At 42.2% G+C, this 14,134-nt stretch overlaps 1 protein-coding gene across 3 annotated transcripts; it reads right to left on the reverse strand.

The window, feature by feature from the left end:
• Nucleotides 1–5,192: 5,192 nt before the first annotated feature.
• MAPRE1 (microtubule associated protein RP/EB family member 1) lies at nt 5,193–13,828 on the reverse strand. Of its 3 annotated transcripts, none has more exons than XM_075108402.1 (7): nt 13,728–13,828; nt 12,787–12,910; nt 9,982–10,127; nt 8,581–8,785; nt 8,088–8,197; nt 7,260–7,412; nt 5,193–6,882 (listed from the first exon to the last, which is right to left on the reverse strand). In XM_075108402.1, exons 2-7 carry the CDS (start codon nt 12,905–12,907, stop codon nt 6,826–6,828), a joined length of 792 nt encoding a protein of 263 aa, XP_074964503.1. In that variant the 5' UTR covers nt 12,908–12,910; nt 13,728–13,828; the 3' UTR covers nt 5,193–6,825. The 3 variants fall into 3 exon arrangements, with proteins under 3 accessions (XP_074964503.1, XP_074964504.1, XP_074964505.1); XM_075108403.1 differs by having other exon boundaries at nt 13,732–13,790; XM_075108404.1 differs by lacking the exon at nt 13,728–13,828 and adding an exon at nt 13,176–13,345.
• Between the last annotated feature and the right edge of the window lie 306 nt (nt 13,829–14,134).

Consider the following 14,134-nt stretch of genomic DNA (forward strand, 5'->3'; position numbering starts at 1 on the left):
TCTGAAAATCTCCTAGACTGGAAAACAGTATGATTCAAGAATGGACTGCATGGAGCTTTCATGGCACACAGATTCTCATAATTACATCCCGCAGAAATGGAGGACAGTTGCAGTACAGCAAATACACTGGAACACTCTTACAAGGTTACTATTTCTGACACACTATCTATAGCTGTAAGAAACAGCCTCTGTTTGAAAAGCTTTACCATGCAAGGTAACCAAGCTCACATCTCCTGCTAGCGTAAGCACACTTTGAAGACATCAGCCTGTGAGAACAGAATGAGCCAAGAGAAATTTAGGATAATGCAAGTGTTAAACCCCAGTTTTGATAATGCTTATGACAAACTTCAACCCATCCTTAGTAGTCCAGTTTTCAATTCATAGCTGTGGTGCAGCTAACAGGAAATTATCTGAATAGAGAGGGCATCAACCCCCATGGACACAGCTGACCGAGCTGGCTCTCCAGCCACCCTGCTGCAGCAGCTGAAGCATGGCGGACTCTTAGGGTTCATTTGCCCAGAAAACTAAGGTGAAACTAATAAAGCCTCCAAACAGTTCACTGGGCTGAAAACAAAGCTTCCTGTGCAGAAGGATTACGTAAACATGGATGTTTCCTGCTTAGAGGAGTCTCAAAGGTAGGGACAACTGCGCACGTGTACTCCTGATCAAAGAGCACAGCAGAAACCTTCCAGTAGAGGAAAAAAAACTTTGCTCCCCAACTCCAAGGACCCCGAGAGCATTCCCCCTCCTGTAGATTTGGCTGGCGGGGCTTACACCATCTAATTATTTCAATATATTTATGTGAATTTATAACTATTTATTCAACCATTAAAAAAACAAAGCGACAAACCACCTAAAGCAGCGATCAAAAGTGTCAAAAAATCTTGAAAGCAATGAGTGGCATATTGCAGCTCTTTCATTGAGTCCATCCAAATTATGTTTTAACAGAGCTAGAGAATGCAGGGGGGTCTGGGTTTTGGGTTTTTTGTTGTTGTGTTTTTTCTTTTCTATTCACCTGCATCATGACTGCTCATTCCCCTTGTGCCATTTTTGAAGACCAAGAGATCATTAAACAAGTGCAGCCTATGTCTACCCTGAAATTTCAAATGAATGGAAATAACCTTATGAGCACACTCACTGTGGCAACGCCTTGACTGCAGCTCACACCCGACCTAGTTTAAGATTAGCCAGCTCAGATAATACTATCAGGGTAGCTATGGCAGTACCAAGCCCTACACATACTAATCACCCACACATTTAACCTTCCAGGCCCACATGAATTGAACTAACCTTAATAATACAGCAGTAAGAAGGAAGATCTCTCATTCCTTCATTACATATGAGGAAGCTGAGAGCTCTTAAGCTCTTCATATCCATCCAAGTATTTAATAAGGATCTATGGTGATTGGGATTTCTAGGGAGGTTCAGAAAGAACAGTCTTATCTGAAAAAAGAATGAAACCAGCTGCCACCAGGAGCTTTGTGTCCCATCTTTCAGCACCGTGTCAGAGTAGGACAGTTGTGACTTCTTATGGTGTTATTCACCTTTGTAGCAACACATTTCGTCTGTTCCCACGTTCCTGTGCATTCACTGGTCATGGGGAGACAGCTCCCAGGGGTGACTGCTCCACCTCTTTGCCTTTCTCTACCTTTACGTGGGGCTGCTGTGGAGCTTCACTATTGTCTTGACAGGCACTGTCACAAACCCTTCTGTCTGTTTTCCTCCTCATTCTCCCAGAAAGCCCTTCTTTGAGAGAAAAGCCAAGATTAAACAGGGGTTTGTATTCAGGTTTTGAAAAATGGACCCACTTCCACTTTCCCCTCATTCTAACCTCATCTGCTCATCACTTCATAAATATCAATCTGCAGATCTTTGAATATGTCAGGACTTATATCCACGCTGTCCCATGAGATTTAATGCCTCCTGAATGTCCATTCATCCTTATGCATCCCCTGGGGACAAAATCAGAGTCAGAGCAGTATGAGAAGATTGACAGACAACCATTTTACAAAATTATTTTCAAGAACAAAATGTCTGCAAAACACCTTTCAGACTTAAAACCAAAACCAACACCAGTTCATGTTTCCTACAGTTCTGACAGGCCAAATATATTTTTATACATATAAATGCACACATATATTACATATTTATATATGAATATTGTGTTTATCTTCATGTTGTATAAATATATATAGTTTAAATAATTATTCATACATCTAATTATGTATCAATATGTTAAATATATATACATTATTTAAAGGCCACAGTTTAAAAAGCCTGCCATCTGCATTGAAAAAGACAGAAGAATAATATTTTACAGAAAGCGGCCTTTGACTCTCGAAAGCTGGGATGGCCTTCTGGGAACTTTCTTCTTGGTCTTAGCAAATTTCAGAAGTTTAACTTTGTTCCTTCTCTATTAAAGAGAAAAAGAAAAATATTTTCTTGGACAATAGGTTGTCTGTCTTATTAACAGTGTAAGTATGCATATCCTCAAAAATACCATTTTCTTCCAGATAGTCCAATCTTCCAGCTTAACAGGTACTACAAAAAAGATAAATCCCCTTTGTTTTCCATTTCTTTGGATGGACTTTGCCTGTATCAAAACTAGCTCCTTTTCTGCAGTACCACTACCTAACCACATATTCCCTGTCCAGTATTTGTGCACCATTATTCCTCTTTAGCCATAGAATATTGCTCCTTTCCTTAAAAGTGTTCTCTCACATCAGATTCAAGCATTATCTGTACCATTTCACGGCATGATTTTATTCCTATGCATTTATCTTGCTCCTTTATAACTGCAACCTTCTCTAATTTCTGCTTCCATACCTTTCATGTTCACTAGTCACATCTGTTTAACACCCTTCCTTCCTCTAATTCTAGGCCCATTAACTCATCCAAACAATTTTTGTGAGGAACTGACAGTCACAGACACAAAATCTCATCCCAGATCTTACCAATCAAGTTTATTCAGGTCTCCTTTCAGCAAAAACATGGTTTGCATTTTTGTTCCCTGCATTCTAAGCACCACCAGCTACAGTATTGCATGCTCTCATCCAAACGGCTTGCAATTTCATATTCCAATTAACCAGAAGTGGACCTGAAATGACTTTGTCTCACCTGACTTTCTCTGCATTAAAAGATCAGTAAATTCTTCAGCTGCCCTGCTCGCAAAATGCAGGTGCACATTTTTTTCTCCGCCAGTAACCTGGGTTGTTTGCAGCCCCTGCAATAACAGCCCATATGTTAGGCCCATATTATTACCCACTCTGTTTCTTGCGCTAGCATAGAAATTGAGAGGCTAGTCTGCGTACCACCAGGCTAGCTTGAAATCTACGGTAGAGTCCTCATTATGTTTACACATTGACTTCCAAAAAAACAAAACAAAAAAAAAAATCTTTCTTTTGTGAGAAGTAGATTCTAGCCTTATCCTTGGAAGGATGTTCTAAGAAAGAAGAACTCCCACTCCTGAAGGACACGCACATTCCTGCGAATGGACATTAGACTAGACAGACTACAAGATGACTGGGTGCTCAGGCAGGCACATTAAGTAGTGATGATACAACAGCAAGTAAGTTTTTGGCCTTTATTTGAAGGCGTTTAACAGTTACAGTACGAATTGTCATTGCAAACCAGGAATTCTTAAAAAATTGAACAATAGAAGTTTAAAAAACATCCACAAGTCCACCTGCAAGTAAGACATGTTGGTACAGAAAGGAGATGTGAGCTTTTGCTTCTTCCATTCTGTCCATTTTTCAAATATCTGATAAAACTAAGATACTAAGAAAGGTTGGATGCCATCGGAATTGTTCGGCAGGTGATCATTTAATATTTAACAGCATATACTGTACCAGTGTAACAGAGTAGCTATGTTAAGTCTATGGGTTTGAGTTGGGCTTATTGTTATTTTCTTCCCAAAATGACATTTAAAAACAGATTATGCCAAGATATCTATAATGTAGTCATAAGTTGACTACATGCCTTTGTCCCCATTCCATTTATAACTCATCTTGGTGGCAAAGTAGTGATGTAAGCAACTGGAAATCTTAGCAGCATTTGACTTACAAGACCGCAGTTTCTAGTTTTATAATGCACATCCACACATTCAAGTCTCACAAGGCGCACTAGCAGTATTTCTGACTCATCATTCTCTTAGCATAAAAGGATATTTGCTTGCTTTGCTAACAGAGATCAAAATCAACGTAACACAACCCATTTGATGACCTGGGTGCTTCACAGTTCCACACATGCAAAAGGGACTTCAAGCAACCAGGTCCCAGTGCGCAACTGGACTGCAGACAACCAAGAAGCCCTTTTCAAACTCAGCCACATACTATTGCCATCTTTTGCTTTGAGTTGCTGGAATAATGGAGTATTTAGAGTTGAAAAAAAAATATATGCTTCCAACCTCAAAGCAAGCAAGTAACGGTAAAGAAGATTTTATGTGCATCAAAACCCCCGTTCTAGGTCTGCACTTCTGTAGTCCAACACCAGTAGGCAATGCCAGCAATGCCTGTTCTTTCAAATAAGGTATCTATGGAGCACCTCAGGGGCAGGGAGGGTGTTCTCCAGCATGATAGAGAAGCCCTGCCGGGAACACTTCCAATTTCAAGGATAGATACATCCCATAAGCACTTCTCTGAAGATGCTGGTCTGTGCACACATCTGTGACAGTAACATTTAAGCTCATCTGTGAAACACTTCAAATGAAACAACTCAGCTAAGTTTACAGTCAATCTGCTCAGAGACTGGTGACAGATGCGGTTAACATCTTATTTGTTTATAACTAATAACCAGTGTTTTAGCAGTTTTAAAACATTTTAAACACACTTAAAGTCATGCAACAGCATTCCTGTTACACAGCCCCATTCTCACACCATTAGAAGGAGGAAGCCAACAATACACTCACATCTCATCAACTTGGGGGGGGGGGAATAAAAAAAATAAACTTTTTAAAAAAAAAAAACAACCACAAAACCAACAAAACCCAAACCCAAAACTCAAGCAATGGTTTCCCCCAGCACGCTCCAAGGAAAGTTTCAACATTCCTGCTTTTCAAGTTAGCAATGACTATTACTAGGACTACAGAATGAAAGCTGATATTCCAGGTCCTGCAAGCTTCATCATGAAAACTATCACAGACTTTAGCTTTGCCTAATCATATCTGAAAGCATGAGAGACTCCAGCAGACATGACACTCTTGAAATACAGAACTTTATTTAGAAACTGCTTAAAATAGAAAAACCCTGTCAAGAAAAATCCAAGTCAAATATGGTTTCTCAGTAAAATGGAGTTTTAGGGCAACAAAAGTCTAAAAGGCCACAAGAGAAATAGCACCACTGCAATTTTAAACAATGGCTAGATACTTGCTTTTTTGGCATTCACTGAATTTGGGTTTTTCTCTGAATTTCACAAAGATTCATGCACTACACAACAATTACCATAAAATGCTCTCCTACACACATTTTAGGACAAGCTACCACCAGAAACAAATGAATACAAGCACAACAGGACTGATCAATCTCAGTAGTGAAGGGGGATCAGAAGTCTTGCAGGATCTTGCCAAACACAACAGTAATGAGGGGCATGATAGCAAAAAAGGACAGTTAAGGAAAGTACTTTAAATATTAATATTTAAGTTAGTCTCAGTACTGTATTTTCTGCAATAACATTAGCTCTGTTAGCCAGCATCTTTTAGTTTTTACCCCAGCAGACTACTGAACTGGCAAGTATTATTATTAGATATGCCCTGGTTTGAAAGGGGGAGTAAAAAAAAATAGAAAAAAAGACAGAAAAATCATCATCATGTGTTCAATTCACTTTCAATCTAGATAGTTGTACAGTACAAGTACTGTTACAACTATCGGATTTGATCAGCATTCCTTGGGATGGGAAAGAGAAAAGAACAAATGAGAGACTAAAAAGTATACCAACAAAACCAAAAAGAAACAGGACAAACAGAAAGAAGAGCCAGGAAGGAAATTTACTTCTGAAGAGCATTTTAGGCAGTAAGACTGGAGGCCTTTTGCTTTTTTTTGTTTTGTTTTTCTTACAGAAAACACAGTACATTTTGGCAAAGTCATTAGCCACAATGCCGTACAAAAAGGCTTTAGCACTCTTCAAGGTAATTTATGTGTCTCAGCTGTTCATACTCCCTCTAATCTTGTGACAGGCAACGTTAAGGCCTATTTCATCGAGAACTAATCACTTAGTAAGCAGCTTTACATAGGAATGGAGTTTTGTTTTAATAGCCCCTTTTGAGCACTTGCTGACAAAGTGAGATTGCCATGCAAGGCCTCTCAGACAGCAGTGAATGGAGTTAAACAATCGTCTACCCCAATATGAAGCACATAAAATCTCCTGTCACATTACTTCAATTTGGCATATGGAAGCATATTTTAAATACTCTTAAGGCATTTTATTATAATTTCTGTGCTGCAATTTCACATTAACTCAATCTTTCTGTGAGTCAGAGTCTTCAATTTCTCTAATACACACCAACTTTGATGCAAAGAGTCTTCCCACAAATCAGTGTTTTACCAGCAAATCATTCTGCAACAAGTTCCAAATATTCAGCCTCTTGCTCCCTAAATATACCACCTAGATGTGAATACTGCTCTGCTACAAAGTGAGAAAGAGCTCCTAACTCAAACCCACTGTAAAAAGTGAAACTTCTGCAAAGTGCACTTTAAGAGGAGGTACTTTTTTTGCTTATGAAAAGAAACCAGTGAGTCCTCTAAGAATAAAGTGGAGTATTTTACAGTTAAGCACATGATCTGGGGCAAAGAATTCTGATGTTGCTGCTCTGCTGGTACAGTATGTGGTCTGTTAATACTCTTCTTGTTCCTCCTGTGGTGCTCCTTCGTCAGGTATCACAAAGCCTTCCTGAAGGGGAATAAAACAAGTGCTTTAATGAAAATCTGATGTCAAATCAGTTCCTGGCTACTCTGTATGCTCTTATTATTTCCCTTTTACTTAGGATATACACCCTTAAGTGTACATTTACAGTGTCAAGATATGTCACCAGAAGAGTTATTTTCCTCATCTTTGATGTATCTGTTACGTACTCTGTATGAAAGTCTAACCTTGTTTGCTGCCTGACTATAATTATGTTATCTGTGCCTTTATTACAGCAAAAAGCTAGGCCATAAACCTAAAGAAAAAAAAAAAGTAGAAATAGAGTGAGCCCTGAAAAGCAAACCAGCTTCCAGCTACAGGAGGAGGGAGGAACTATGCAATACAATTTAAACCAGATTACTTACATCTGTGGCATAAAGAATTTCCACAATCCTCTGCAACACTGGATCATTCTCCCCTTCATTCTCCTGGCAGATCAATTCGATGTTCCTCAATTTGCCAAAGTAGAAGTCCCTCTCCTTCTCCAGGTCTTCAACAGTAAGTTTCAATACATTGATCTGTCAAAGGGCATCAATATTAATTTATCCACCACAGACAGAATTCAGTAGTATCTATTCAAAAGGCAGGGTCCCCAAAGCTCTCGGAGGGTGTTAATATGCAAAACACTTCAGAAGTAACCAAGACGGAGGTGCAGAACTGGGAGGAGGAAAAGGTCTAGTTCCCAAATTGTAATATTACTGCCACAACACCTAGTCCAACACACGCAAAACCACTTGGAAATTCTACAGGCTTATTAAATGAAATAGGTAAAGCACTAACTGCCTGCAGTTTTTCTTTGCTAACACATTCTTTCAAGACAACTCTCACACTGATGGCAGTTTTAGTTGTATTACATTCAGTATTTTCAGTGAAGTAGCAGCTGCTCATAGCTCAGTTGGAATGCCGTGATAGCTGCAACACAGCTGTGGAAATACAATGCTATGTGTGATATGGCACATACTAGGTTTAAATGTCTCGGCGCTTATGTTCTGCAGAAGGGGTTTCGCTCCTATCAGGAGAGCACGACCATTATAATTAAGGTTTCCAATTAAATTATTTTAAATGAGCTTACTAGATTCAGATAATTTTCTTCCATCTGCCTGACCCAGTCATTTCATGCTATTTAAAAAAAAAATCTGCACATAAATCTATACAGCACAGGTCAGTATGCAGGACCATTTTGGTCAACACACCTGCTCAATCAATCCTGCTGACTCATCATCTCCTGCAGCCTTTTTGACCATTCCAGTACCAGTTTTTGGAGTTGCTGCAGTCCTCTGCGTAACAATGGGCCTCTGTGGGGCTGCAAGATTAATTCAGTGTTAGTTCCTCTCAGAACACCTTTCTTCCTCCTATAAGGTACTAACCCCCTTCCAAACATGCTTAGGTCTGTAAGAGTTTGAAGATACGGTCCTTCCTTCTTGACACCATATGACGTCCCTTTTTTTTTTTTTTTTTGCATGTGTTGGCACAAATCCTTGCCATTTTCTCTTTTAGAGAAGATTGTTCTTTCTGTAGCTTCCAGAAAACTAGGTACTACAGGATGACTCAAGTGTTTGAAGCCTAGCGTCTCCAAAACAAGATGCAAAATACTGTAACTTCATACACTGATTTCAAATAGCAACCCAGTCTTATTTTCCCCAGAGTTTTTAATGATCTAGATAATCTTTTAACTATTTTCTCTACCTGCGCTGCTAGAACTGAGGGATTTCTTGGGTTTGTTCACAACTGGAGCAACAAGGTTTGGTGCTACTGTCTCTTGGCCTTGTCGAGCTGCAACAGGATCATACTCCTTCCCATCATAGTTTGCATCAAAAAATTTTTTGAACCACTGAACAAATTCAAAGTTGTCCTGAAATTTTCCTTTCACTAGTTTGTCCACAGGGATTATCTGGAGGGGGAAAAAAAAAAGTCAAACTCGTATTAAGGGTAAAGAACCTCTCTCTCTCTTTTTATATGAAGTTTTAAAATTAGTGCATTCAGAAGATATGCAAATGTAAGTCTTTGTCCCACCTAGAGAAAACCCTTCTTGAACATAACTGTATGTCAAACAGTAGGATGTTTGCTAACAATTGGAATTTAAAACAACTAATGTTTTCGCTGTAAGGGTCCAAATAATTTTCAATAATTCTGCAGCAAGGTTTCTGCTACACCAAGTTTCAACACAACACTTCGTTCAGTAAATGTGAAGCTGGCTCATCCAGTGCTAGGTTTCATGAATCTGAACTGCTGACCAATTTCAGACTGCTAACACACAGAACTCCTACGAGATCTAAACATCACCTTTTTAGTAGATTACAATTACAGTTACTCTGGAATGAGGAGTATAACCGAAGATTACTAAAAAGATGCAGGAAACTGAAGTCTTGTCTGTAGGTCACGAGCTGAGAGGTCATTACCTGGCAGGGGCCAGGAGCCACTACCATTACGTGACCACTCAGCATTTGAAAGCATGGCTGGCTGTCCTTTTCTGGACATTCTGCACAAGCTACTTCCCCCATGGAGAAGACCTATTCAATATGCGTTGAAGCTGCTAGCCAACACAGAATGAGGCACCCTCTTAATGACAGAAAAAAACTTTAACACAGAAATGTTCTGCACCATACCAAACATGTTGTCAGTATCTATTACCTAGATAAATCACCCTTCCATAAGCAGAACTATCATTCGATCTGAAAAAGTTTTTTCACAGATGTCATTTTCACTAGCTTAAAGTTACATACGCTTGTAAAGAGGAATTTGAAATCCTTAGGACTAACACACCATTAGGTTATGGGAACATACCTGGTACAAAGATGGTTCAAACGCGAAAGAAGTAAACCTTACCTAACAGAAATTTCAATATTAGTCTGTGCTACATAAGATGCACAGAGTTAAAATGGAAAAATTCATCCAGTCAGTAAGAACTAGAAAGCTAACCTTAGCTGGAATAAAGCAGATATTGTCCTAAATCAAGCAAGGACCCCAACGCCAACCAAAACCAAAACTTTTGATATTTACAAGCCAAAAGCAAACTCTGTTCCCAGATCTATTCGGCTCTAAATTTGAAAGTACATTCCATCTACAGAGAATCACAATCCAGCTTACTTTGTCAACACCCATTCTTTTAAAACCTGCTTGTAGAACCTTGAAGTTCTGAATGTACTCATGTTCCAATTTTGCTTGAAACTTCACTTTCTTGAGCGCTACAGAACCTGGGAAGAGCATATCCATAAATTGACAGTATGCAGCACCTGCCAAAAAAAAAAAAAAATACAGATCCTAGGATGAATCAAGTCATCTCACTACCCTGCGTAAGGTACTTTATAGTCAGATCAGCAAACTGACCTGATGAATTCCTCAGCTACACAATCCCTTAAAGGCAACAAAAGCAAGAAAACAGGAACCTTCAGTCTCCTGTTCTGACAGCATGGTCATAAATAACCTTGAGTGAGCTGCAGAACCAAACGTTTGGTCTCATGACTTGAACCCTTATGAACAAGAGCAATACTGCCTCCATAACCCCCAGAGAAAAAAAACCCAATGAGTAATTTGACTTTCTTCATGGATATCTGAACCACAAATCTGAGACATTTCATGTGTCTAACACATATGTAAGCTACTCTTATCAACCCTAACAGAACTAAACTAGAAAATTATTCTAAAAGTTATATTTAATCGTTATTAAAATAGTGACACACTTACTTACTACAAACAGAACCTATACACAACGCAAGGTGCCCTAAAGGTAAGAGGCCAAATTAAACTGGATTATATTTAAATCATGCCTTAATCAAAGAACTGAAATGAGACAGTGTTTCCTTCTATTAATTTTAAATCTTTCATGTCTTTCAATTCAGCTCTTACTGTAGAAAGAGCAAAAAGAGGGATTCAGTTCAGCCACAAAGACTCGACAACCACCTCCAAAAAAATTGGCTTTTTCAGAACATACACACCCATCCATTAAAAGAAAATACATTTTAAAACTGTATTCTCACTCTGCAGTGATGATATGCAACTGTGTGCCACTGAAATTACAAGTGCAACATTCTAAGCATTATTCCCCCCACCAGTATCAACAAAGCATAATGGGAACCTTAACCCAAAGCTTTAAACAGCTACATGACAAGCTTTTGTGAGGTATCTGAAAGCCAAGAAGTCATACCTCATGGTGTTGCCCTAAACTAGTCTATTCATCTCAGCCACAGGTGACAAAGTCCTATACTGTTCCCCTTCTACCAAAGTATTTTGCAGGTCTCTGGGGCTCCCACTTTCACCTGCTACTAGAAGACTGTGGCTTATCCACTGGTGCAAATTAAAAAAAAAATAATCTTGCTGTTTGATCTCCACTGTCTTTCAGTTCACTTGCTAAAGAACTCCAATGCCCAGCTCAGAAAATAGATGGCTTGCTAGAAATCAGGGGTTTGCTAACTATTGGTAGTTTGAGCAATAAAGATGACAACAAAAGAGAAGATCACAGCATAAGCCAAACATCATCTGTGCATTTATGCAACCAGAAACTGCTGCTGCCACTACTGTCCTTGCCAAAGGTAGCAAAGCAGCTTGGAAACTCCTGTTTTCACATGACTATGACAGACAGTGGAAGCCACTTCCACACCTGCAGAGGCATGAAGTATTTTTGCAGACACAGGAAAGGGACATTACTCAGCACATGCCACATCAACAGCTCTCAGTCTTTTCCTGAAAACAGGTGAGCTGAAATTCTGCAGAGCCAGTATTAATTATCCTCACTTCTCAGAGACAGAGCTGTCATAGCATTCAAGACACACACCAATTCTAAGCAAAACTTCTCAGCTGTATAAATCAATACTGCATGTGTCAGCTTTTTTAATCCGTCTATCTGAAAGTGGACAAAACTTACATTTCCCTTACTCCTGTGGTTGCAGAACTTTGGTTCCTTCATCCATACAGTTTTCCTCCATCATCTCACCAGACAAAAGCCACTACAAATATCTGTCAGATGTCTACTGTAAATACCCTGCTTCTCTGTGATCTTTGTCAATGTTTCTCCCACGGACTCAGCCAGAGGCTGTATGGACATTCCCAGACTTATTTTAAATTTATTCCTTCTTTTATTCTGTATCTCTCATTCTGTGAGCAACACCTTATCTCAAACTCACTGTATGACCGGTGCTTCCACTTTTCACTAAGTCCCTTTCACCTAACTGTTGCAGTACCCAAATCACCATCTTTTACCTACACTGCATTTTCAGCCTTGGGGGTTTTTTTTTTTCAGCTCCTACTCCATAGACTATTATATTTTATTCGTTTCTACAAGCCTCCTCCCACACACATACTCCTCCCTATGATGACACTTGACTCCATTTCAGTACCACAGTCACTTCCCCTTTTCTGCCTACAACTCTATCCAAGATTCTGCTTTGCCAAAGTCAGCTCAAGCCAAAGTAAGCTAGGGTAACACAGGCTGACATGCTTCTTCACCATAAGGAGTTGTAAAGTCCTGAGGCTGAAGCCAAGAGTCACCAGTATGCCTTCCTCACACTGCTCCTTCTGCCCAATCGGTATCTTCAGGCACCTCCCAAATGTCCTAACTAGTTCTCTTCCGTAAGAGATCACATTTGTTTATGCTAGTTATTTTATTTGTAAGACTTTAATCCCCATTCTGTCTTACTGCATCTACACTGAGGTGATTCTGAATACGCCTTTTCATTACACTTACATTATTAACAATGATTTCAATAAAATTCTAACCATAACCAGATTATAACACTTACTGTAACAACACTGACCATGAATCTGTTCATACCAGCAATTAAGGCAACTGTATGGCTGCAGAGGGCCAGCACAGACGGTTCACACAGTGCGGCTGCACCTCCACAGAACCAGGATGCACATGGAACCTGGAATTCCTCTCACTCTGAGCCCCCTTACCTGAGCACAGCTGTTCAATCTTTGTCAGCGTCAGCTGCAGAGACTCATTGATCCACGCGAGCATGTCATGTCGACTCAAGTTATCGCTAGTCACTGAAGTAGAATACACATTAACTGCCATTTTCTGAAAGACAGAACCAAAGGTGTAAATACCACAAAAACTAATACTGCGTGTTTTCATCGCTGCTGTTAAGACACGGTCACTAGGCTGCGGTGGAAGAGCTTCCTTTTGAGCCTTCATGACACAACAGCCAAGCATAACATGAAGCACAGGAAACGCGATGAAGCTGCCTGCTGCTCACAGCTGGGAGGCCGGACCTCGTTTCATCACAACTGTACAGGACAGGGTTTCGTGCTTTCTGAAGAAAAATTAACACCGAGGCACTCACATGGAAACTTTGATGAAAGGAATCACAGCTGCGGCACGTTATTCATCCCTCTCATCCGCGGCAGGAATACTTCCTGGTCGACCACGGTATCTCTCCAGGGAGAAATACCAAGCAGCCCGTCCCCGCCCAGCCCCGCCGGCACAAAGCGGAGCCGCCGCGCTCGCTGCCCGGCCGCGGAGCCCCGGTGCAGCTGCTGCCGGTCAGGGCCGGCCGCGCCGCACGCCCCCGCCGCGGGTGGGGCCGGGGGCCGTGTCCCGTGTCCCACTTCTCCCCCACCGCCGCCGCGCCTTCCCCCCACCCGCCACAGCGGGAGGCCCGTTCCGCCCCGCCCCGCTGCTCCGCCGCCACCGCCTCCCGCCGCGGCCCCGCGGCACCCCGCGCCCGCCGAGGGGCGCGCCCGGGGCAGGCGCGGCCCGGCCCTGCAGGCCTCACGCCGCTCCCCTCACAGCCCGCCGCCTGCCCGCCCGCCGCTCCCCGGGCCCGGGCCCGCGCCCGCAGTCCCGTCCCGTCCCGCCCCGCCCGCCGCCGCAGCGCCGCGGCCCGGCCCGTTACCTGCCCCGCTCTCGCCCCGTCTCCTCCGCGTTCAAACCGGCCCCGCCCGCCTGCCCGGGACCACGTCACTCGCACGCTACGCGCTCGCGTCACACGAGCGTCACACCGGCGGCAGCGAGCGCCGCTCGCCGGCTCGAGAGGGAGCGAGCCGCGCGGGGAGGGTGGGGCGGGCGGTTGCTAGGGGGCGGGGAAACCCGCCGCGTTGCTACGGCGCGGCTCCGCCCACTCGCTTGCCTGCGATTGGCGGTCTCTAGCTCCGCCCACTTCCACGGGATCCCGCGTGCCGATGGGGTCTATCACGGCGCCGGTCCGAGGACCGGGCATGGCGCCCGGCCGCTCGCCACAGCCGGCCGGCTCCGGCGGCCTGGGTTTCCCCGGGGGCGCTGGGCTGGGCCTGTCACCTCAAC

The sequence above is a fragment of the Phalacrocorax aristotelis genome, chromosome 13 (assembly GCF_949628215.1).
Source record: "Phalacrocorax aristotelis chromosome 13, bGulAri2.1, whole genome shotgun sequence".
NCBI classification, from domain to species: domain Eukaryota; kingdom Metazoa; phylum Chordata; class Aves; order Suliformes; family Phalacrocoracidae; genus Phalacrocorax; species Phalacrocorax aristotelis.

What these genes read in the sequence shown, in the direction of transcription:
- MAPRE1 (XM_075108402.1), bottom strand. Translation starts at nt 12,907, where the DNA reads ATGGCAGTTAATGTGTATTCTACTTCAGTGACTAGCGATAACTTGAGT. An exon ending in AAAGAATGGGTGTTGACAAA is followed by an intron (nt 8,786 to 9,981) that starts GTAAGCTGGATT and finishes TTCCCCCTCCAG; the next exon opens with ATAATCCCTGTGGACAAACT. An exon ending in CAGCAGGATTGATTGAGCAG is followed by an intron (nt 7,413 to 8,087) that starts GTGTGTTGACCA and finishes GCCCTTTGACAG; the next exon opens with ATCAATGTATTGAAACTTAC.